General features: G+C 47.6%; 1 protein-coding gene across 1 annotated transcript in view; it reads left to right on the top strand.

Annotated features, from left to right (window-relative positions):
- COL6A5 (collagen type VI alpha 5 chain) overlaps nt 1-25,301 on the top strand; it is a 97,435-nt gene that overhangs the window by 38,593 nt on the left and 33,541 nt on the right. Inside the window, exons 6-24 of the mRNA XM_040963046.1 lie at nt 42-602; nt 2,767-3,321; nt 5,319-5,894; nt 7,912-8,496; nt 10,155-10,495; nt 10,582-10,663; nt 12,576-12,718; nt 13,266-13,358; nt 15,165-15,218; nt 16,864-16,935; nt 17,240-17,266; nt 17,368-17,412; nt 17,529-17,582; nt 19,331-19,393; nt 20,000-20,065; nt 20,460-20,513; nt 23,232-23,267; nt 23,721-23,783; nt 25,198-25,260. Coding sequence (XP_040818980.1) covers nt 42-602; nt 2,767-3,321; nt 5,319-5,894; nt 7,912-8,496; nt 10,155-10,495; nt 10,582-10,663; nt 12,576-12,718; nt 13,266-13,358; nt 15,165-15,218; nt 16,864-16,935; nt 17,240-17,266; nt 17,368-17,412; nt 17,529-17,582; nt 19,331-19,393; nt 20,000-20,065; nt 20,460-20,513; nt 23,232-23,267; nt 23,721-23,783; nt 25,198-25,260 — 3,533 coding nt within the window. The remainder of the gene's footprint in view (nt 1-41; nt 603-2,766; nt 3,322-5,318; nt 5,895-7,911; nt 8,497-10,154; nt 10,496-10,581; nt 10,664-12,575; nt 12,719-13,265; nt 13,359-15,164; nt 15,219-16,863; nt 16,936-17,239; nt 17,267-17,367; nt 17,413-17,528; nt 17,583-19,330; nt 19,394-19,999; nt 20,066-20,459; nt 20,514-23,231; nt 23,268-23,720; nt 23,784-25,197; nt 25,261-25,301) is intronic.

The following is a 25,301-nucleotide window of genomic DNA, read 5'->3' as shown; positions in this document are numbered from 1 at the left end:
GGGAATGGATTCTCTACTTGTTTATTTTACTTTTTTTGCAGGCTGTGTAGATACAAAGGAAGCTGACATCTATTTTCTCATTGATGGCTCGGGCAGCATCAGTGGAAGTCAGTTTGAGCAGATCAAGAAATTTATGTTGGAGGTGACAGACATGTTTAACATCGGTCCAGATAGAATCCGTGTGGGCGTGGTGCAGTATTCATCCGACGGCGCAGTGGAATTCGACATTGATGTCTATAGGGATAACATTGGAGTAAGAAAGGCCATTGACAACATCAAGCAACAGAAAGGTGGCACCAACACTGGGAAAGCCCTGGATTTCACCCTGCACATCATGAGGAAGGGAAGGCATGCCAGGGGGAGGGAGGTTCCCTGTTACCTCATCGTGCTGACCGATGGACAGTCTCAGGATGAGGTGGCAGAGCCTGCGAAGAGAGTAAGGGATGAGCAAATCACCATTCACGCAGTCGGCATTGGGGAAGCCAACATGGAAGAACTGGTACAGATTGCTGGCACCGAAGAAAAGGTTAATTTTGGACAGAACTTTGATTCTTTGAAAAACATCAAAAATGAAGTTGTTCATCGCATCTGCAAAGAGAAAGGTAAGCGTGTCAAAGCCAACCCCGTTTCTGTCTCACCAGTTACTTCAGGCAGATGGGAGCGGGCAGGCAAGGGACGATGTCACCAGTTCTTGGGCTAACATTCTGCTATTTCCTGCTGCATCACCATGAGGAAATTCAGTGCCTCAAATTTATCCAAGATTGAGCAGTCCCTCTGTAGCGATCTGCTCCAGTGCTGTCTGGGATGCTGAAGGTGGAAAGGTTGCTAAGTGTCATGGCCTTCAAAAAACCCACTGCAGCGGAGGGTGTGTGTGTGTGTGTGTGTGCGTGTGTGTGTGTGCACGCACACACACGCGTGAGTGCTTTGTGCAAGGAAATGAATGTTGGCTTTAGGTTAGACTAATGTTCAACTTACTTTTCACTTGAGTTTAAAAACAACCTTGTAGGTGAGGGTGCTTCTAAAAGTTTGTGGAAATGGATTTTTGAAAATCAGTTAACCTTGGCGTGTAGCAGTTTAGAAATCCATGGGTAGTTGTTTTTTTTTTTTTCATGAGATGCGTTTCTATGAACTTTTCAAAGAATGTGGGTTTTTAATGTTTTTGTACCCAAACTTGTCTTTTAATTCCATTTTCAGCAAACATTTTTGAAATGCTCCCATGTGAAAGGAGGATTATACCTACATCAGAAATCCTCATCAGCATCATAAATGTCAGTAAATTTATATGTCATGGACTCATACATGGTACATATGTAGGCATTGTTCATTTGTGTTTAAAACAGAAATGCACCTTTGCATTTTTCTTCTGACTAGAGGTTAAATATTTGACTGTCTCCTGTAGAATATTGTTTCTTTCTTACAGAATAGCTGAGCGGAGCAGTCAGGTTCTAGTACGGAGGCTGTAGTGTTCCCAACGTGTAGCTTCCACCGTCAGATCAGCATGAAGGCTCCTGTCATCATGCTGAATTGAAGGGACGGAGGGCTAGGAGAGCCCACCACGTGGAATTACTTCAATAAGACTGAGAGGTGGCTAGCTCACTTCTGCTCACATCTGTTGCATTTAATTTCAAAGGCTAGGAAATGTCGGTGAGTTTTAACATAGAAGAATGAGAAAAGTAGATATTAGGATACAGGAGGCAGCTGGAGATGGTTGATCCTGTGGATGTGAAACTACAAGTGCAAATCCATTCCTGCATATAAGTTGTAGGGAATGGAGTCATCTACACTTTGTCGAGGCCACAGGCACCTTCAGTGGCTCCCAACCTTGCGACTTTGAAGATGGCTCTCGGCAGTGTGGAGATGAAAAATCAGGCTCTCAGTCTCCTCCTGGGTTGGAGGATTGGCCTTACACAACCCAAGCTATTCAAAAATAATCATTAATTTTTGTTATTTTTCCTTATGTGCCTGATGCCAAATGTTTATTTTCAACTCTTGTGGAATATGCCTCATGATACCAAGGAGGAGATGGCTAACAGGAAACAGACACACAGACCTAAAGGATAACACCAAGGGGTACATGTTAAAAACCATGTATTTGCATATTATGTAACCATGTACCATGAATTAATAGCACTTTTGAATAGCTTATTGAAATTAGTCTTCTATGTATGTATGCTTGCATGCAAGTACATACACGTTCATTTCCGACCCATACGCTATGTGTAAATTTTACGTATATAAAAGAATACTGCATGTTTAGCACACATATGTCTACTGGACTTATGATATTGACTTACAGTGCTTACCAAATGACTTACATACTTTAGAATATAATGTTATTTAAAGATTATGTATAATTTCATTTTGTGAAGAGTATACATAAAACCTCAGAATGATAGAGACCAGAATAAGAAGGCTAGGAATTGATTAATTTAGTGTAATTCTTTTGGATGCCATTGCATGCCACACTCATAGCCTGAGCTTGGCACTTCGTGTATCTCAAGAGTTATTATGCATAAATGAGTAATAAATGCAATTCTGCATGTCTGAAGGAATAAATATACATGCTGGAAGTTGCATTTCCTGTTTTGAAACTCCTTACTTGGCAGTGGATTTCTGAGTCAGAGTGCTGGTTGGTACAACAAACAAATCTTTCAAACATAAAATTAGTTGCTTGGGTTAATTTTCTATGATTTCTTCTTTATGCATTTATGACTGCTTTAATGCTGGATGATTTCCGGTTTTTTTTTTTTTTTTGGTGACATACAGGGTGTGAAGACATGAAAGCTGACATCATGTTTCTTGTGGATGGTTCGAGCAGTATAGGGTATACAAACTTTGAGAAAATGCAAACCTTCATGCAAACCCTGTTAACGAAGATTCAGATCGGTGCAGATAAAGCTCAGATTGGTGTCGCTCAGTTCAGTCATTATAATAAGGAAGAGTTTCCACTTAACAAGTTCTCTACCCAACAAGAGATTTCAGACGAAATAGGCAGAATGAATCTCATCACTGGAAACACTCTGACGGGAAGTGCGCTCAGGTTTATAGAGCCATACTTCACCCCGTCCAAGGGCGCCCGGCCCGGCGTCAGAAAGTTCCTCATTCTCATCACGGATGGAGAAGCCCAGGACGACGTGCGAGAACCTGCTGCAGCTCTGCGGGACCAGGGCGTGATCATCTTCTCGGTGGGGGTGTACGGAGCCAACCGCACGCAGCTGGAGGAGATCAGCGGGGACGGCAGCCTGGTTTTCTATGTGGAGAACTTTAAAGACCTAAAGGATATAGAAAATAAACTCATCTTCCGCGTGTGTACTCTCCATGGTAAGTGACCCGTCCACCTGCAGGACTCAGACACCAGCTGGTGATTCTCTGGTGGGTAGACAGCATGCTGTATCCTGGGTGTGGCCTCATCCTAAACTTGAGTGAAGAGTCTTATTTGTATTGCAACACCCGTCATCTCCAGGGGGTATTCCAGAGAAATGATTTTGGCAGATTGTATGGCATAGTGTAGGTGGGTCTCCGTGACTTTCAACTTATCGTAAGAAGGGGTGGTGTTGTGGCACAGCTAGCGAAGCTGCTGTTTAGGACTCCCACATCCCAAGACCACATCCTAAAACCAAATTATGGCTCCTCTTCCAATCCAGACTTCTGCCGGTGCATTCTGGGAGACAGCAGGAGATAACTCAGGTACTGGAGTCTGTCCCTGTTAGCTATGTGGAAGACTCGGTTGAATTCTCTCTGCTTCTGGATGGCCTGCCTATGCTGGCTGGTGCTGGAAGTTGGGGGTGAGAGAATGGAAGGGAGATCTCTTATTCATTCTCATATATATATATTCTCTCTCTCTCTTACTCTGCCTTTCAAATAATTAAGTATTGAAATATATACTGACAACACAGAAATCTCCTTAGAGTTTGTTCTTAATGTATGGCGGCCAGTGCCATAGCATAGTAGGTTAAACCTCCGCCTGCTAGTGCAGGATACCATTTGGGCACCGGTTCAAGTTCTGATCCAGTTCACTACTAACAGCGTGGGAAAGCAGTGAAGGATGGCACAATTCTTTGGGCCCCTGCATCCACACAGGAGACCCAGAAGAAGCTCTTGGCTTTCAGCTTCAGGCCAGGCCAGCTATGGTCATTGTGGCCATTTTGGGAGTAAACTAGCAAATGGAGACCTCTCTATCTCCCCCTCTATATAGATCTTTTTTTAAAAAAAAAAGATTGCATGTATAGTTTTCATAATGTCAGCAAATAAAGTGCTTTGTTGTAATCTCCAAGGTTTAGGTCTTATCTCTAGGACTTCCTTAGTAATTGGAAGCATCATCAGAGTTCCTCCTTCTGAGAGTGGAGTGATTTCTGGGTTCTTGATAATGTTGGGAGGTGTGCTGAAAGTCTTTGGGCTGAACTACACAATCTACAAGAATCTGATTCCTGGTCTTCATCTGAATGACTGCACTGCTTGTGAAGGCCTATTGTAGAGCTGAAGGTGAAGTTTTGGTTGACTCGCCAATAATGGTTGAATCATGACTAACCACAGAGCCCAGTGGACAGCTGCCCCAGGTTTTTCCAGATGTAGGCTAGACTATCCAGAGTGTGTGAGGCTTTGAAATGTGAGACTTCACTGCCAGAAATAAGCCTGTCAGTGGAAAATGGGGGAAAAAAATGAAATAGGAAGGAAGGCATGAGCTCAAACTAGAAGTTACCAAGGGAAAAAAAGAGAAAGGAGAGTTAGGTAGGGTGCATTGTGGAGGCCTGGCCAGAGCAAGTGCTCTGGCTTTCAGTATGGAGCAAGCCTTGGAGACTCTGCTTCTTTTTAAATTGGATTCAGGAGGTCAGAGGAGGAAGAAGCTGCAGCCAGAGGGAGCAGAACTTACCTGTGAGCTCCTGGGTCCGCTAGAAGAGCAGGCCCGTGTGACAAACTTCAGTGTGTGTCACCATTAAATTGGCGTTGAATTTCCTTCTGCTGTTCCCTTCCAATAGAAAGTCTGATAAGCCAAGGGCATTCCACGCCCTGATGAGACAGAGCAGAGGAGGGTGTTATGGCACAAGGGTTCCTGATTGTTGAGTCACGTGGGTAAGGGGCACATGCCCCAAGAACTGTGAGCTGGGGGAGTTGCATTTCGTGAGCCTCAGCTTCTAGCTCTGTAGACTGGCAAAGGCCACTCATAAGAAGCAGGTGGGCTGGGATGTTCTGGCATAGTGCCGGCTCCTGGGAAATGTCCACTTGCTCTCTGCAGCACCCCGCCCCACGTCCACCCACCCCAGCAGTCTGTAGAAGGCACTGCAGAAAGCTTATGATTTCCCCTTGCTTCTCCTTTTCAGACTGTAAAAGGATCATGCTGTTGGATGTTGTGTTTGTGTTGGACCATTCACTCAGCATAACGTCAGAGCAGCAAGACAGCATGCTTAACCTAACGACCCATTTGGTGAAGAAGTCGGATGTGGGGAGGGACCGAGTTCAGTTTGGAGCCCTCATATATTCTGATGATCCCAAAGTCCTCTTCTACCTGAACACGTACTCAAACCGCTCCGCAATTATTGAGGCTCTGAGGAAGGGCAGGATTACCAAGGGAAGCACCTACACTGCCAGGGCTCTCAATCACTCACTCACCCTGTTCCAGGAGGAACATGGCAGCCGCATCAAGCAGAACGTGAAGCAGATGCTAATTGTCGTCACAGATGGGGCATCCACTGATTCGCCTCAGCTCAATGACACCGCATGGAAACTCAGGAGCAAAGGCATCAGCATCATGGCGGTGGGCGTGGGAGCAGCCAACCAAAACGAACTGGAGATAATAGCAGGGAGTAAAGCAAACACCATCCATGTCGAAAACTTTGATAAACTGAAAGATGTATATCTGCCCTTACAAGAAAGTATGTGTAACAATGCACAAGAGGGTAAGTTATTATTTTAAATTTGCCGTGGGGTTGTAATAGAAGTTTAAAAATAATAGTAGATTGCAAATCATGGCTGCCTAGTACCTGGGCATATCGAGGCTGGTTTTGTTTTTGTTTTCCCCCTCTGATTTAATGAAGCCTTTTTGCATCTCTAAAAGAGATGGGTTAATGGAACCCTTTCCTGAAGATTCCTTCCCACCTCAACATATATTGAAGAGATTACACAAGGAAACTTCACGGCCCTGAAAACTAAGTAGCCTAGTGGCTGGGGTCCTTGCCTTGAATGTGCCAGGATCCCATGTAGGTGCTGATTCATGTCCTGGCTGCCCCACTTCCCATTCAGTTCCCTGTTTGTGACTTGGGAGGGCAGTGGACTATGGCTGAAGGCCTTGGGACCTGCGTGGGAGACCCAGAGGAGGTTCCTGGCTCCTGACTTTGGATTGTCTTGGCCCTGGTCGTTGTAGCCACTAGGGGAATGTGCCAGCGGATAGGGGATCTGTCTCTGTATCTCCTCTGTGAATCTGACTTTCAAATAATAATAATAAAAAAAAAGCCTTCAGCAGGCAGCTTTGCGGGTAGGATCTGCCTCACCCATTCACTGGCTTCTTGTGCTGCTCCATGCACTTAATGGTCTCAGTGCAGCCAGCAGTCCTGTTTCAGGCCTTGAATGGACAGTCTTATGTCTTCAAAACTTCAGGGCCCACCAGATGCAGTTAGAGCGTCCTAAAGGGCCACGGGGAGTCCAGGGGGTCCTGGTATGCATTTTATGGACAAGAATTACTTGTGTCAAGGGAAGTTGAATGTAGGCAATTGAAATTGACAGTAGGAACAGGCAGGAAAAGGAAGAAAGCTAACAACATGAGCCATCGCTGGGACATCCCATTTGCATGAGGAAAAGGTGGGGTATGCCCCAGATCTCAGAAGAAGCTAAGATGAACAGCTAGGGAGGGCTGTGCCCCCTTGGAAGGCCTGAATCCATCCCGCTGGCTTCTGTCTCCAGGTGTGAAACCCAGTTCCACGTGCATCACAAATCATGTTTCTGAGACTCACGTGAACCCATATCCGTCTCCGCAAGCTGCCCAGCCTCATACAAAGTCTCCCTGCAGATTGTAACTTAGATCAGCATTTGCTTTACCGAGTGTTACGATGTGCAGCCTCCTTAGCTTGTATGTCACTGAACAAAGCATTCATCTGGTTAGCTTCCATACTGAGCGACGGTATCAACCTTACCTAGGAAAAAGAAGTGTGCTGTTTCCTGAGGCAGCAGGCCCTCTCAGTTCTGCCTGTGTTGTCTTGTTTCTGGGCCCCCTCCTCCATCTGGACTGCTGTCCATCTGCCCATTCTCAATACCAAATGGTCTCTTTCCTACACACTGGACTCGACCGCTCCTCTGCTTGTAGTTTTGTAGGTTACACTAGCCTTTGCGGTGATTTCCAATCTTCTGAGCTCCAGTAGTCTCTGTCCACTTCTCCAGCTTCTTCAGTCCCTACCTTGTCTTCAAAGTCTGCCCTGTCATCAGGAAATGCCTCCATGTCCATGCGCACTGTTCCACCGCTGGGAGTACCACGTCCCTCTGCTTTCCCTGCCTCCAGTAGACTGTTCAGCCACACTGAGCCATTGTCTGCTGTTTTCCCAGCCCCATGCTTAACTCTACAGCCCCGTTATGTTCCCCAACTTTTTCACCTTTTGTTTCTACTGGGAATAACACGTCAATACAAGTGCTGTTTTCTTACCCTTCACTGTTTAGAAGTTGTGACTTTGAGCTGGTAGGTGTTCTGTTTTTTTCCCAGATCTGGTATATTAGAAAGCTTACAGTCCTTACCTGGGAGTCTTTCCCTCTTCTGCCACTGCCCTCCTCTTTTTGAGGGCCAATTAATGATCCACTCTTTGGTTAGTTTAAGTTTGCTATGAATTCAGAGCCGTTTATGTAATGAGTAAAAGTAGCACTAAGTATTTGCAGGAAAAGTCTAGCAACATTCATGGAGAAAAATGGTGTCTTTATTTTTTCCCATTGCAGTTTGCAGCCTTCAGGAAGCTGATGTGGTTTTCCTTTTTGATGGCTCTGATATGGTCTCTGACTCAGGGTTTGTTACCATGACAACCTTCCTGTCAGACTTAATTGATAATTTTGACATCCAGTCTCGGAGAATGAAAATCGGAATGGCTCAATTTGGGAGTCGCTACCAGAAAATTATTGAGTTGGAAAGCTCTCTCACTCAAAGTCAGTGGAAGGCACAATTTCAGACCGTCACCAAGATTAAAGGGCCACCTCGCATCAACTTGGCCCTCCGTAACGTGCGTAGCATGTTTGACCCAAGTGCCAGTGGGAGAAGAAACGCTGGTGTTCCCCAGATGCTGGTGGTCATTGTATCTGGGGACCTACGCTATAACGTGGTGGGTGCCAGGGAAGCCCTGAAAGCCCTGAGAGCCCTTGGCATTTGCGTCCTGGCGTTGGGCATTGGGGATGTCCGTAAAGATCAGCTGCTGCCCATAACAGGCAACCCGGAAAAAATATTCACCTACGGCAACTTCGATAAACTCAGTGATGTGGATGTGAAAAAAAGGATGGTCCGTGAAATTTGCCAGAGCTGCGGGAAGACCAGTGAGTATTCTGCCTCTGTCTCCATTCCCCAGGGAGGGCTGCTGGGCCGGCTCTAGCTGAATGTGTGGAGGAGCTTGAGTGTGGGGAAACGCGCCAGCAAGTGAGTTCATTTTGGTACAAAATCATCCTGACATCCTTCTATATGTATATATATTTTTTCCTGACATGTGCTTTTCATGAACTTTTTAAAGACCTCTTGCATGTTTGGAGTAGTGCCCAGTAAAAAGAGGCCCCTCTCTCTTATGCTTCCCAAAAGGTTAGGGTCATTTGGCCTCTATCAGAGTCCAGGAGAGTGTGCTGAAGTGAAGGGATCCTGGTTGGGGTTCTGCAGACAGCCCTTCCCCCGCCACAACCCCAGCTTCATGCTGCTCATAGCACCTGACCCTCAGTAACCTCCTTCTGTCGTCCATTTCTGGAAGTCCCAACACAATGCTCTGCTCCCAGCACAAGTGCTGACTGGAAATTTTAAGATCTTGACTTGGATAAACTATCTCATGAGGCTGTTGATATTGTGTGTGTGTCTGTGTTTGTGCGTGGTGTGTGTATGTGGTATCTTTTTATTCTTTTAATGATGACTTTCATCATGACATAGTAGAGATCTGGGTTGTTCCTGGAGAGTATTTAACCTAGAGACCAAGTGGTAATGTGGGAGAGCCAGGCAGGCAGGGTGTGCGTGGACATGACCATCTCATGGGACTTTGCTGGTCAATGCCAGCTGAGCCTAGCAGTGGGAGACTGGCACTCTGCCCCTTTCAGAGGGCAGCATACCAGGAGGCAGCAGTGGAAAATGATATGGGGAAAATCCTGAGTGTGTGTGTCTGGAGTTGCTGTGGGTGAACCACTTCCGTCACAAGCTCTGTTGGGGTTTGCACGCTTTTCAGGGAGCATAAGTGCAGAGAGCCCTGGTCCTGGAGTCAAAAAGCCAGAGTTCTAACTTTGGCTCAGCAGTGACAGCAACACACACCCCTGTTGCCTTATCTGCACAATGAGCACCAGCACAGAGGTGGCCAGTAGCAACTTGCACTTGTGTGTGCAACTCATCCTGTTCAGTGTTGACAAAGCTAGCTCAGCTCATTGACAGAGTTTATAAGCTGGAAATTTCACATTTTCAAAATGTAGGTTCCAGCTTCCTCTTGGGAAACATTGGAAGAACTGACAGCACCAGGCTACACCTCTGCTCGTTAGAGTTGACCAGTCAAAAGGTCCAGGGATGAGTAACTCTGTCAGAGGTCACGTCTTCAATGCCTCCCACTGGACACACCTGCATCACTGCCCTGAGGCTTTGCATTTGTGAGCTCTGGAAATTAGGCCATCTCTAAAGCCAACTCATAACCCAAGAAGTTATGATGATATAAATCAGACTATGTTATCATTCCAAGAAGAAAGGCATGCACGCAGAAGAAGGCACAGAACCAGTGAGAATGAGACAGTGCTATGATTGGAACTTGAAATAGCTGTCAGAACCTGTAGCATCTGAAAAGGGCCAGAGGAAATGCGTGTGTTTCGCCTGTGCACTCTGCAGGGCGAGCAGCCAGCATCTTGTGTCCTAACCGCCCTCAGTGTTGGGAACCCTGCAGCTCTGGGACACTCTCCTTTCCCTGCCCTGTCTTCCCTTCCTTATGCCTGTTGACCCTTGATCTGGCCTCATTTCTCTTCAGGATGCTTTGTGGACGTCGTGGTTGGATTCGACATTTCCACTCACCTACAGGGGCAGCCTTTGTTCCAGGGCCACCCCCGGCTGGAGTCACACCTCCCAGGCATCTTAGAGGACATCACCTCCATCAAGGGGGTGAGCTGTGGGGCTGGTGCGGACACGCAGGTGAGCCTGGCCTTTAAGGTGAACAGCGACCAAGAATTCCCGGCCAAGTTTCAAATCTACCAGACAGCAGTCTTTGACAGCTTGCTGCGTGTTACCGTCAGTGGTCCAACTCGTCTGAATGCCCAGTTCTTGGAGTCGCTGTGGGACACATTCGATGATCGATCTGCCTCCCGTGGACAGGTATCCCATTGAACATGCCCTCTTTTGCACCTCCTTCCCACAGCTGCATATCCAGCGGCCCCACCTCTGCTGTCCTCCCTCTCCAGGTGCTACTCATCTTTTCTGATGGTCTGCAGGGAGAAAGCATCACAGTGCTGGAGGACCAAGCAGACAGGCTCAGAGAAGCAGGTACTGTGTTGCAGGTGTGAACTACGGATCTCGGCAGATGCCGGGCGGGTCTCTGCCTTAAGCGAGTGCTCTGCATGCTGGCGTCGTGAGGTGCTACAAGTGCGGTCATGCTCAGGCCTATGGCCTTCTGCGGGTGCGTGCCTTTGGCCTCAGCCGTGGAGGAGTGTGCTTGGAGTAGGGTTAGTGCAGGAGGGCTGTAGATAACTCAGGGATACACAAGCTAGGTCCTCCTGCCTTACCTGGGTCAACTTGGTGCCTTTTACTTTCAGAATCCCGCAGGAATCAGGCCAAACAGGTTTCACTGGGCTCCATCTGTGCTCACAACCTCTTCGGCTTCTCTCCCTCTCCCTCAGTGCACCCTGTACACAGCTTCCTCTCTCAGGGAGCTTGCCCTGAAACGTCCTCTGCTGCTTCTCTCCATCCACATGGGAGACGGGGATGCGATCTGGAAGTGGCCGAAGTGGCTGTAGCTCAGGCTGAGCTGGAGGCTGCACATAGGAGCTGCCACAGCACTGGCTGTCAGATGGAACTCGCTGCCTGGGATTTCCTCAGTGAAGCCCGCTCTCCCTCTGGATTCAACTTCCACAAGCTGTGGCCTCTTCGGAGGTCACACTCCCTGCTCTGTTGCTGGATTGTGTCACCTTCTCTGCTCATGGTTTTGAAGACCTGCTCGCTGTTGTTGGGATATACATCACATTCCTTAACATGGCCCATGATGCTTTGCAGGACCTGGCTTAGCCCTGATCCCTGTGCCAGCCTTAACCCACTCCTCACATTGCCCATTTCAGGCATTCTGAATGATCCCCCCAAGACTGAGCCTGGAGTTTCCCCTGGAGACTCTAATAGCACGTGCACATTCGCTCTGAGAGCACTCTCCTGGCTCTGGTTTTTCTCCATCTGTTCCATTTGACTGTAAATCCCTAGCAAAGGGAAGGAGGAGTATACCAGACCTATTTATTCATCTTGTGTCCCTGGCACAGGGTGAGAACCTAAGAGGCCCCTGATGAACCAGCATTTGTGTAATGAAGGCTTGAATGGAATAAATGAGCAGGTGAATTAATTTATGAGTGAATAAAGGGGTTGATGAGCTCGGTGTGGCCGGAAATGCAACCGACCCTGGAATCCTCCTGGGCTTTCCTCATGCTCTCAGCACCTGGGCTCCCAGGGTTGCATGGTGATGAGGACAGCTTAGAATTTTCCATTAATTAACATTCAGAGAAATGCAAAAAACTCTAAAGGTAAACAATTTCCTTTTCTTAAAAATCACTTTTGGAGGGGGCTTGCATCATTGTATAGTAGCCTAAGCTTCCACCTGTGGGGGACAAACATCCCATAAAGTTCATATCCCAATTGATTCAGTTCTGATCCAGCCCCTTCTTATGTTCTGAAAGCAGCAGAGAATGGTACAAGTTCCTGGGTCCCTGCACCCATAAGAAAGAACCCTGAGGAAGCGCCTGGCTTTGGATGGGCTCAGCTCTGGTTGCTGTGGTCATTTGGAAGATTCTCTCTCTCTCTCTCTTCCTCCCTTTCTTCCTCTCCTCCTCTTCCTCCCTTTCCTCCCTTTCCTTATCTGTCTGTAACTCTACCACTCTACCTTTCAAATAAAGTCTTTACCCAAAAAAATCACTTTTGAAGGCCCAAGAATGACATCAGCATTGATGGTGCAGTGTTTGCACCTGCCGGTGATTTCCCGTTTCTTTGTAAGCAGTTCTTGAATATGTTTCCCAAGGGTAATTTGATGCTAAAGTCAGGGACCAGAGCCTGGAGTGTATCTCAGAGAAGCCTAAGGTCAGGTTCTTTCTCCCTGTTGTCTCTCCATGCCTTGAATCATGTGCATGGAGCAGGAATAGAATGACTTCTGTCTTTTTCATGCCTAACCTTTGGTTTTCTGTCTGCTGTTTGTACTCACTAGGACTAGATGCTCTGTTCGTGGTTTCCCTTAACACAACTGCTCATGATGAGTTTTCCAGCTTTGAGTTTGGAAAAGGCTTTCATTACAGGACTTACCTGAACATTGGGATGACTGAAGTGGGCAGAATGCTCTCCCAGTACCTGGTGAGTTGCTGAACAAAATGCTAGAAGAGTAAAGCTGGAGTCTTGGTGAATGTTGCAAGGGCAGCCCTTGTGAGCCCCATGTAGTGATGTGTGACAAAGCCTGGAAGATTAGAACATCCCACTTTGCTTTGCATGCCTTTCCATTCTGTGTCACCGCACCAAATGAATGCATAAGAAAACTCACAAACAAGGCAGCCCATAATCAAACAGAAAATCCCAACTGCTTATAATACGGAAATCCTGAAATACAGGTGACTGTCAAGTGGCAACCTACGTATCTTAGGCAAGCTTGATCTGGCTACGAATGTGCTGGGCATACTTTCTCTAAGTAAAAGTCATTTCCTTGGGAGAGGACATGTCACCAGCAGGGTGGCCAGCTTGGTGTCCTCTCTGCAGTGTGAAGGCCCAAAGCCCTCCTCTTTCTGCAGCCCCGCTCCCCACAATGGAAGAAGGTGGTCTGTGGCGATGGATTGTCATTGGTGTGAATGTGCTTCTCACGTGATAAGGTTCCTGACGATGGCTGCTCACTCTGCTTTGCCTTTTCCAGGGGAACATTGCAGAAAGGACTTGCTGCTGTACGTTTTGTAAATGTCCAGGAGTTCCAGGACCGCAGGGGCCCCGAGGACAGCTAGCCTTGAAGGTGCCGTTCCGTTGTGATGCCCTTTTATCTGACATGCCTTGATCTGGTATGACTGTAACTAACATCAAGTGGCTGAATCTGCAAGCAGTCCCTCTGTACTAATGTGGTTATTTGGGGGTGTTTCATACTTATGGCATAGTAGCCAGTTCAGAGGGACTTACTTTTGATGAAACTATTGGGAATATATATATGTATCTATTTAATATGAGTCTGTGCAGTTAAGATGCTGCTTGGTTCCATATTGGACCTGGTGGGAGTCTTATCCCCCTGCGGTTCTTATTTGCATCCTGGCAGGCAGCGGATGATGACTCAGGTCTGTGGTGCCCTGCTGCCCATGGGAGAGACTAGAATGGAGGCCCTGGCCCCTGACCTCAGGCCGGCTCAACGCCAGCTGTTGAGAGCATCTGGGAAGGATGTGTGTCTCTCTTTTTCTCTTCCTATCAAGATAAATTGAAAAGAAGATCTATTTTTAGTGATATCGTTCCTTGGTTTTGCCATTTACACTCTTGTACCTGCTTTGGGACAGCTTGAAAAGTGGTAAAATCAGTGGAGTCCATTGTGCTTCATCTGCAGCAGAACTGCCAGAAGGTAGTGGCATTGTGGAGTAATACTCCTTGAAATAAAAGCAAATTACAAAAGACCAATTGCACAGCAATAGAACGGATCGATGTATCTTGGTCTTTCCCGTGGCATACTCTGTGCTGGTGGAAAGGAGCTACAGCGACACCCACAACCTCCCCAACACAGTATGAATCAAACAAGTGAAACAGAATACTTAGGGTATGATTTGATTTCCAAAATATTTGAAAGCAGACTGAACTAGCATATGGTGTGCCTAGAGATGCATCCTTAATGATGAAGTGTCTGTCAAAAGACAAGGGATGGGTAAGAGGGGTCCACTTTGGGGACAGGGCAGAAGGGAACTTGAACAGACCAACCTGTGACTGAGGCAGGCATGGCCCTGGGACCAGTCATGTCCTCTTTGCTCTAGGAAGTGGCTGCACAGACATTAGACATGTGGTAGAATTCTTGGGTAAGGTTCACTTTATGAGAATTAGGCTCCACCCGGATAGCCTGTTTATTTTTATGTACTTTTTCAAATGGATTTTAGATATCACAAGAAAAGGAAGTTTGTTTTTTAAAGAGATCAACTCTAATAATTTTGCGCAGGAGTCCTACACAGTCCGTCTTAATAGCATGATTTGTATTGGATTTTTGAAACCACTTTGTGGCACTTTCTTTAGCACAGTCTCCTCTCTCATTGCCTGGTTCAGGTCAGTGTGAGAATTACAGTTTAGGAGCTGAGCCTGCCTGTTGGACTGAGCAGTCAGCCCGGCTCTGGATAGAGGGTAGGAAAAGCAAGTGGAGGTAAACTTTCACCCCTAGTAAGGCATGAAGCAGCTAAACCACCACAGCTGAGTGGGAGAGATCTGTCGTTTACACATGTGCAGCCTTGTTGTCACAAGTGCCTGTTCTTGCTTGGGCCCTCGAAAACATCACAAAAAATAAAATGCTGTCTCTGGAAGTGTCATTGCTTAGCCTGCTAAAAAAAAATTTGTCTCCCCTACAGATCCCTCAGACACAGTAGCAACCCCATGACCATCCTGGTGAGGGGCAAATGCCATGGTCACCGGAATGGCCGCCTGCTGCAGGCAGGAGCCCGCCCCGGGGGCTGGCAGACTCCACCCGACTCACAGCCACACCTGTAGCAAGTCCCGCGTGTTGCAGGAGGGCTTCCCCAGACGCCTGTGCCTTCAGGCTTGAGTTCTGGGCGGTCACTGAAGTTGGTTTCTCTCTTTCCTCCAGGGTTCTACAGGCCTGAAGGGCAACAGAGGCCACAGGGGCGAGGATGGAGATCCTGTAAGTTTCTGAACTCTCCCCGCTGGTGCCTTAAGGATTTTCTTTTTCGTGCAAAGTTTTATTTTCACACGGATGCTAATTTGCTTATTTATTGAATATTGGGGAAAATTTCACTTTTGTTTTTCCTTGTCTGAATCATGAAGCATCTGTTAAGTCTGCATGTGGGGAGAGGAAGGGTTGGGCCTACACACATGTGGACTAACACAGGAGTTGGGCTTCCTTTCCCCAAGCAGTTCTGCTAGGGATCTCGCCTTACACCTGCAACTCCTTGTTAGTTCATGGCTGTGGTGCAGAGCTGCAGCACGCAGGCCTCCAAAGTGGATTCCCAAGGCATAGCTTTTGGGGGCTGAATGCTGCACAGAAGTTTGGGGATCTGAGTGCTTGACCCTAAACCCAGAACTCTAGTGGTTCAGAAATCCAATAATGAGAATAAGCATGGAGGAACTAGACTCTTAACGGCTCCATTTGGGATGGGAAAAAAATTTAGGAAATTTCCAGAGTAGACCTGTGTCTCCTTAGAATCAAGGCACCAGATCCTCTGAGCAGTAAATTATAATGAGCCCAGGTGCAGGATCAGACTGCCAAGGGTAGGTGTAGATCTGAGAGCTGGAACAAAAAAATGTGGCTTCTTGGCCCTCAGTGAACACATCTGTACATTTCTCCAGGCCTTTGTAGCTTACAAAGTACCCACTAAGGCCGTGTTCTCAGTCACCCACCTCAGAGACTACCAGGCCAGCACAGGCGGGCTCTGAGATTTGGGGTGATGTCGCCCTAATGTCTGGCTGTGAGAGTCCAGGTAGTGGGCAGCCCACGCCTGTGGGCAAGGCCTCGCCAAAAGAAGGAAAGCAACTCAGAGAAAAAGGAAAGTCACTTCTCACCTCTCCCAGCAGCCAGAAGAGCATTAAGCTCACAGCCAAGCAATTGTGTACCCATGCACAAATTATGAGTACCCACGGAATGCACAAGCCTGAGCTAGCCCAGTGAACGTGAGTGATAGAGCAAAAGAGACCTGCCCCCAAGTGGCACGGAATTGGCCTCTGGTCATTCATTTACTGTCTTGTTCGCCTGTGTTTAAATATTTACCTGGAGAAGCAGGGCTGGTGGAAGACACTCTGCTGACCTAGAGTACCCTTCACTGTTTGAGTGGCTTGACGTCAGAGATCTTCGTCCTGGGGAATGGGTTCATCTCCCCTTGCCATTCTCCTTGTGGTGGTGCCAGCCTCATTGGCTGTTTCCATCCAGCTCCGGGCCCTGCCACCAGCTTATTCCCTCCCGTCAGTAAGGCTGACATTTCCCCAGCACAGCACTAGAGCCCCGGGCCAGCTGATAGGGTCGGTGGGGACTACCAAGTGTCTGGAATGTGGCTAGAAAGGGAAACCGTCTCTGAACTTGGGCTGCTGGGGCAGGTGAGAGAGTGCAGCCGGGCTTTCTGCAGCTTTGGGCCTTCGTGGGAAGCCTGAAGGTTGACAGGGAGCTTGTACATTCCAGACATGGGAAATACATTCCAGTGAACAGGCTTGTGGGAATATTGCTCTCCAGGAAAGCGGGATGTGTCTGAGGCCTTTGTTGGAGTCTTTAACCATGGGCTGCTGGCAGCTCCTGGCAAGGGACAACTTTGAAAACCTGTTTGTGTTCCTTTATTTAGGGCAGGCGAGGGGACACTGGACTCCCAGGAGACAAAGGGATTGCAGGCTGCCAAGGGGAGCGGGGCCAGAAGGTGAGATTCGCTGGGCAGTGCTGCCTTCAGTTTCGCTGACCTGCTCTCCTTCTCTGTGCCAGCCTGCCTCTGTGCTTACTCTCTCTGGCAACTGGTTTGTCTACAGGCTGGTCCTGCTTCTTAATCATCTTTAGGCATCTCTGAGCAGCAGTTTAATCCCTTCTGTAGCTTCTTTGTGGGTATGAGGTGACAGTGGCATCACAAATACATCCTTGCTTTGGGGCATGGCCCCTGTCTGCTGTCCCTGCCTGCCCATCCACACCCTCCTTGGACACCGCTGTGAGAGAGATTCCTTCTTTTTCAGGGAGCCAAAGGATTCTCTGGACAGAAGGTACGGGTTGTTTCATGCAGTCAGGTTTGGTTTCTTGGTGGGACTGGTTTGCCTGCTGGAGAAGGCTTCTTTACTGACTGCTGCCTCTCGCTGCCCCTTAGGGAGAACACGGAGAGAATGGGCTGGACGGCCTGGATGGGGAGGAGGTAAGGGCGCTGTTCCCACAGCACCACAAAGCCACCCTGAGGCCCCTGCACGCACACACATGTGTTACGCATGTACGTGTGTTCACTGGAATCTTGTTTGCCTCTTTTTCTTACAGGGCGTTCGTGGATTTCCTGGAGAAAAGGGAGAGAAAGGAGAGCTTGGCTTTCAGGTAACCTGCTCAGCACATTGGTGACAGTCTTGAGTGCTCCATGCCCCCAGTTCTGGAAGATACAAGGGGCTGCTGTCTTAAACACAGGCCTCTCTCACCACAGACCAGAGGTCTCCTACCACTGCGGGAAAGCGGGTGACATTCAAGACTTGCCAGCTGGAAAAATTCCCAGCTGTCATGTGGGTGCATCCCTCAGATATCTGAAAAAGAAGTTCTTTACCCATCAGGAGCTTTGGCATGTTTTTTTCATGGCATGAGAGAGAGAAAGAGAGAGAGTGAGAGAGAGAGAGAGAGAGAGAGAGAGAGAGAGAATGATTTGGGTGACCATGGCGTTATACATCACAACAAAATATTTTTGACCTTAAAGTCATCTCAGTGCCCAGTAATGGACACCTGCTTTACTCTCAGCAGCTCAGCTCTCATGTGTAGGCATTGAGTTTACTTGCTTACCGCCCAGGGTGACCACACAGCCCTTGTGCTGAAGGACCTCTCGGAGCGAGGCAAATACATCAGCAGAATGCAATTACACCGGATGAGATTGGGGCCATCTTGTAGGCATCCGCATGGGAGTGCAGAGAAGGCTCCCTGCCAGCCAGAGGGGTGTTGAAGCCTGTTCCGGAATGTTGCTGGAGGAAATGATCCCTGAACTGCGCTTGAAAAGGCACTGGTGACACAGAGAAGTGGGGGAATGTTTTGGAGCGGGGGAAGGACATCCAGTGCAAGCTGTTCTGCCTAGAGGGAGCACAAGAGCACAGGTGGGAGGGACAGGAGGTACATCACGTGATCAGTTACACCAGGGAGCCAGGGGGAGGGGGTGGACAGTCAACCTTCTGGAAGAGTCGAGGCAACAGGATCACAGTCCAACTTGCAGTTGAGGCATTTGGGCGATAGCTTGTTGGATGTGTTGGAGGTAGTATGGACGTGAGGCCAAAGGTAGGGGCCATCTGTCCTGATGGAGGTGAGAAGTGGTAAGGACTTGTGGAAAAGCAGCAGCAGTGAGAACAGACGCAGGACCAGATAGGGCTGGCACGGCTGAGCCAGAAGGCCCCTGGGTACACAGGGGGCACTCGCTCTGAGGATGGCACACAGTCCCTGCCTCCCTCCATTCTGCAGCCCAGGTGCCTCTCCCCTGCCCTGGCTCAGGGGGACCAGAGGAGCAGGACAAAGGGTCAGTCAACGTGCCCAGCAGGCTTTTGGTTTGAGCAATTTGAATTGGGGCAGAGTTCGGTGGCAGGTGGCATTGGAACAGCCCTGTGATGGTTTCTAATAGGAAACTGAACTATGGACATCTTTGAAGTTGCTAATTTGGCCTGGGACATATGCTGCAGCAACTACTAGCCACATATGATTACTTAAATTTAGACTTGAATGAGTTAAAATAATAATTTTTTTCTTCTCCTCAGTTGCACTGGCTCCCTTTTAAGTGCTCATATGTGGGTAGTGGCTGTCACCTAGACAGTGCAGAGACAGAGCATCTTCACCGTAGCAGAAAGTCCTATTGGACAGTGCCCTCTAGACCATGGGAGATTCCCCCTGAGCCCCCCGTTTTTCAGCCTCTCACTATAGAGAACCCCCCCCAGACCATCAGCTTGAACCCAGACTTAGAGTTACCCAAAGGGTACCCAAAGTTGCCCTTCCCCACATACACTGCACTTGATTTACAACAGTGGCATTGTGAAGGCCTCTAGCAAGCTTACTCAGAAGGTTCATTTAATTTTTCTTTCTTTCTTTCTTTTTTTTTTTTCCAGGGCAGCCCAGGTTCCAGAGGTCCCCCTGGGGCAAATGGAGGAAAGGGCTTCCGAGGGGATCCTGTAAGTTGCTGGGCCCAGTTGGCTCGGACTTTTCTCAACCCACATCCCTGTGCCTGCTGCTAACCTGCGGGCAGGTGCTCGTCCTTGGTATGGGGCAGTAGGTGCTGAGGGAGACCTCTCAGGGGTAACTTGGTGTCTTATATGACTGGGTGCATTACCAAATCAGTTCCAGGAAGTCAAGTTGCATCTTAAGAATTCTTGTAGTGTGCTGAGACTTTCCAGGGGTTGGAAGGGAAAATGTTCATAGTTTTCTTTGTTAGAATTTCTGTCTAGCAGAGTCCCTGCTGTTGCATCTTTCAGGGAGGGGCCTAAGAATCTATGGACTGGTGCATTGGTGGAGTTCAACTTAGAGGAATGCAGCAAGCACTCATGCAATTGTGTATCGCCAACTTTTTAAGCTTTAAACAAAATCTTCTGCAAACTTGGGATTGCAATTTATTGCTTCCACTTTTTTTTTAAGGAAAAAAAATCTCATGAGTTTCAGATGTGGAGATTTTCTCACATCTCTCCTTCATGACCCAAATTAGCTTTCTGCTTGAGCATCTGTGTTTTGCAAGAGAAGGCTGATATTTCTGAGTTTTAAATATGTTCAAACTTTTCCTCTAGGGTAACCCAGGACAAGCCAGTAACATCAAAGGACTAAAGGGCTCCAAAGGAGGACAAGGAAGACAAGTAATGGATCTATTTTACATGAGCTGATTAATCCTATTGATAAGCAAGTAAAATCAATAATCTATATAGCCTTTCTGTGATCGAACGCATACACCTATCTGTATTTTATTAAGTCATGTTTTCTTAAAGGTGTCCCTTTGGCAGCTTTATCTGTATATGTGAAGTGATTAAAGTTATGGAAATTATTTTTTTTAGAAAAAGTAAACAGCTCTGCAGGCTGCTGTAACTGATTTTTCTTTAATGAGAGTAAAGTTGATGTCATTAGTATGCGAATGAGTTTTGCATTACATATGCAGTCTGCTGTTTTCTCAATGTTTCGAGCTTTGATGCCAATACCTTTGTGATGTGTTCAGACCTTTTTGCTTGCTGATCTGGGGACCCTCTTACCTTCCAGGGTAGAGCTGGACTGAAAGGGATGCCTGGCAGCCCTAGTTCCCAAGGAAGCGAGGTAAGGATGCCCCTGGGTGCTCATATTCCTTCCCTGTCGCTTGGAAATATCCCACGTGTGTCTCAAAGAGTCACTGCTGTGCAGCCTGGTGAATTGGCACTGATGACATTTTGGGACAAATAATTCTGTGTTGTGCAGGACTTCCCTGGGCCTTGTAGGATGTTTCATAGCCCTCTAGCTCCTGCCCACAGGGCCTCAGTAACACCATTCTTCCATTGCCCATGACTGATATTAAAAAAAAAAAAGGTCTCCAGAGGTTACCAGATGTTTGCAGGGGTTTTGTAGGAGTTGGGGGCCAAAATAGTCCCTAGTCAGGAGCCGCCAGTGATGCCGCCAGCCTTTCCTTCCACTTCCAGCGGCTTTGAATGCCCTCGGGAGAGCCCATGGTTGACTTTACACATGCACTTCTTTGGCAGCTGCACATCTTGAAGCTGTAGGAGAATGTTCCAAACTGGGGAAAAGCACTCCCTTTCCATGTTGTGATGGGAAAGAGGAAGCTGAGTCCATTCTTGTAGAAGGGGCCAAAACAGTGGCAGTTGGGGCCGTCTCAGAGGGGACCTTGGGGTCCTAGGGCAACTTTTAGCATCAAATGTGATACTAAACCTATCACAGACGAACATGGGGATACTGGATTTACCCATTGTTTTAAGGAGCCAAGAGATCGCCCTTTTCATTGTTGACTACTGAAGACAGTTCAAGAGACAATATTCATGATGTGTTAGACGCTCTTCCATCACACAGTCATGCACAAGCCCTAGCTTGGCCCCGAGTTTTGTTCACGAGGGAGCTAAAACTTCTTGGCTTTCCTTTTTAATTACCAGCTTGGACTCTTATCATGGAGAAGTCTGGGCGGATTATCTTGGTGTCATAGATACAGAAGTGTGTTTGTTTATTTTGAATTACAGTCTTCGGGGTCGGAACTGTCAGGGCCTGGGTTTCCCAGTTGCTTCTGGTGGAATCTTCTGGGACTTTGCCTTCCTCTTCACAGCAGAGAATGAACATGTGTTAGTATGAAAAAGGAAGCAGCAAGATGAGTTAAATGATCTTGCCTCCTGCTGCACAAATTTTTAATTGTTATGCTGGCTGTTGTGGAAACAGTAGATTAACATCTGATACCCACGTGCCAGGTCCTTGGCCTCTGGCCTGGCACACACAAAGGGAAGATACTTTCTCAGCATTAACTTCTTCCCAAATTCTAACCAAAGCACTATCAAATACTAACTCATTTAATCTTCGTGATATATGTGTGAGACAGATGCTCTCACATCCTTCATTTTATAGATGAGAAAGTCAAAGAACCCTTAGCCAGGCTGTCCAGGGTCATCCACTGGAGCTCGTGAGTAGGAGAGCTGGAATTTGAACTCACTGTCACCCAAATCTGGATTCCTGCCCATCCTGATTGCTACTCAGGCATGGAAGGGCAGAGCTGACTGAGCCTAAGGCCGCTTGACTTCTGACGAAGCATCTCTGATGTTGTGCAATTCTGTCTGTTACATAGAAGAAGCAGTGTTGTATCCTCACTTGGACACAGAGACAGTAACCCTGGTCTCCAGCTATTTTCTCTCTCACTTTTGTGTGTCAGGCAAGTTGAGGAGGCACATCCAGGTGTAAGCTCCTGACTGTCACCATGACTTACTTCTCCCGAAGGCTGTTTACATTTTAGAGTTTTTTTTTTTTAAGATTTATTTTATCTATTTGAAAGGCAGCATTATAGAGAAAAAGACAGAGAGAGAGGGAGAAAAACCGAGAGTGAACCAACCACTGGTTCAATTTCCAAATGGCTACAATGACCAGAGCTGGGCTGGTCCAAAACCAGGAACCAGGAGCTTCTTCCAGGTCTTCCATCTGGGTGCAGGAGCCCAAGCACTTAGGCCATCTTCTGCTGCTTTTCCAGGTGCATTAGTGGGGGAACTGGATTGTGGTGAATGAATGTAATTTAAAGCATTTGTTTTGTACCTAATGTTATCATAGTTATTTATCACCACACAAAAGGAATGGCTGGTTGAGGTGTCTCACACCTCTTTGCAAGGATGGCACAAGGTTGGGGTAAGAAATGAAAGGCTGTGGATTTCATCAGGCTTAGTTAGGGCCCAGCTGGTCTTCCCTCTTGGCTGTGATGTGAAAGGACAGGGTGTGGCAAAAACAGCCTGTAGGCTGAGCTGGCAGCTTGAGTTGGCACCTAGAGAGTGAGAGACTGACAGAGATGTGAACAGGGAGTAGCCACACTTTTCTGGGAGGAAGCTGGTGGTTGCATTTCTTCCCCCTCTCACTGAACAGATCTTAGAGTAATTATAGGACTGCAGAATTCCGCAGATGCAAACCCTAGTAGGTTCTAGAAATTGTTTACTTTCCCTGAGAAATAATCATGGTCGCAGGACAGAGACAGAAGGAAGTGACAGAGCTCCTGCTCCTGGGACACCTCTGTCGGCAGGTCATGCTCCGTGGATTTGCTGCAGAGGACTTGAGAAGTCAGGGTCTTGCAGTTGATTTACATCTCCAAAGAGGCTATCAGAGCTTAAGTGACTTTGGGATTGGTTCACAATTAGTCTCCCTATGTTAGTCTGTAATTAAGTGCCCAGTGGGAAGACGTATCTAAGGAAAGTGCCTCTGGAAACCCTCCTGTGAGCTGCTCTTTACTCATGCCAGAGAATGCGAGCGACTGGTCTGCCACAAGAAATCCTTCTGCCGTGCACTAACATGTTGCCTTTTCTGTTCCAGGGAAGAGAAGGACGGAGAGGGCTGCAAGGTGCCGTGGTGAGTGTCCTTTCCATCCTGTCCCTGGGGTAGGTGAGCACAAGGAACTCTTGCCTGTGCATATGAGCACACGAGCAGGGTGTGGTAGGCAGTGCTCAGGACTGCACATGGTCCCCACTGACTAGCGGGAGACATAGACACCCAGCAGTTCAGCTGCCAGGAACAGTTCAGGCCTGAGCACCAGCCCACACACCTGCACAGATGGGTTGGAGATTAGCCTAGCCTGTGCAATTCCAGATACTGTGCACTGGACTGCTTGTCATGTGCACTGGGGATTCACCAGGAGAGAGTGAAGTTCTTTATTAGGGAAAGGAGCAAGCTTATGTGCAGACAGGAAGAGTAAAATCCTAGGCAAAATCGGAATGAGCCATGACTCCCCCAATGGTCCCCAGGTAAGTACTCCATTGGAAACCACTGGAGAACATCTTAATGCCTAAAACTCTTGTCTATCAGGGGGTGCCAGGAAGTCTTGGACCACAAGGGATGCAGGGAGCTGCAGGATTACAGGGCCCACAGGTGAGTTGGAATGCTTCACAAATATTAGAAGATAACATGGAGTTGTTCTGATGGAAAGAAGGCAAGTAGTTCCATATGCAGATAAGGAACTGAGGAATTGCTCATCTGGTCCCCTTTAACTTTCTGTATTTCCCACAATCTGTCCTGATGTTTGCAACTTGTGAACAATCTTTGGAGAGCAAACATGTGCTCTTGTGCTCACCTGGCTTTGCACCTGCGTGTTGGCAATAAGTGATTATTAATGCCTTTCGAGGAGATTAGTAATGCCTATCTGGGTTGACCATTTGTTTTTCCCAAACTGAAGTGCACACTGACTCCCAAAAAGGAATAATATGTAGGAGGTAGACGCTGTAATCTGGCTTACCTCAAGCAAACAGAGGGACAGTATTTCTGGAATTATCGATGACCTGGCTTGGCATGAGCCATTTGTGTTTTTCATGGTCACATCAGGAGTAACACAAACATCAGAGTCAGGGCATCCCTGTTTCGCTGTGTTTCACACCAGAAGGAAGACGTGGTCATCCTCATGTGGCTTGGTAATACATGGGTATTTAAGCCCTTTGTGGAGCTCACTTTAAGCCTGGACTTGTCTGGAAGATCTGTGTGGATGAGCCTCTTCTAAGACCTTCCCAGGAGTTCATTTTCCTCTTAGAAAGTTCCACATCTTTCATCCTAGACTGGACTTTGGGATTCTCATGGATGATTCAGACTTCTCTGGCTTCATCTGTAAGCTGGCAGGGTCTCCAGATGGAGTGGCCAAAGAAACAGATCCATCCCAACATGTTTAGGGGTGAGATGAGAGTTACTCCAGGGCCCCTTTGGTACTGAGCCGGTGACTCATGCCCCACATGGGGCCTTCTGGGGACCCCAGCAACGATTTTACAGTTGATGACTTGTGATTCATTGACAGTATTGCAGTATTGACCCCACTATTTATTTTTTCTAGAAATAGAACACACATCTGATGACAAACAGGGGAGGAAAAATCTCTTTTGGTTCCTTAAATAGGTGCTTCTGGCTAAATGTCTTTTTTTTTTTTTTGCTATTTGAAAATTTTTTGATGTCCATTCTACACATTGATTACCACCATGGCCTAGGAAGCCAACCCCATCAAAAGTTCACTTGCCTTCTTTCTCTGTGGCTTTCCATCTGCCTCTGGTCTATTTTTATTTCCCCAAATAAGAGAGGGATGCAGACCTTAACGCCCCTGTGGAGAGCTCTTTAGTAGGTTATACCACTGTGGCTGCCTGAGAGTCCTCAAGGCTCCCCTAACTTACACTCGTGCTCAAAGTTCACAGGCCGGGTGAAGGTTTGGGTGGCTGCTTTTCTTATGGGAGTGTTTCAGAATCACAGCCCAAGAACATCCCTCTTCATTAATGTCATTGCATTGTGTGTGTGTTTGGTTGCCACAAAGGGGTCAAGCGGAAGTCCTGGAACAAAAGGAGAAGAGGGCAGCCAGGGCCACAAAGGACCACAGGTGAGTGGGTGATTCTGTGATGCCCGGATCAGTGGCTCCCA

This window comes from Ochotona curzoniae, unplaced genomic scaffold (genome assembly GCF_017591425.1).
Source record: "Ochotona curzoniae isolate NIBS_2020 unplaced genomic scaffold, NIBS_Ocur_1.0 contig_1302, whole genome shotgun sequence".
NCBI lineage: Eukaryota > Metazoa > Chordata > Mammalia > Lagomorpha > Ochotonidae > Ochotona > Ochotona curzoniae.
Note: the sequence above shows the minus strand (reverse complement) of the source record. Positions and strands in the feature narration are given on the sequence as shown.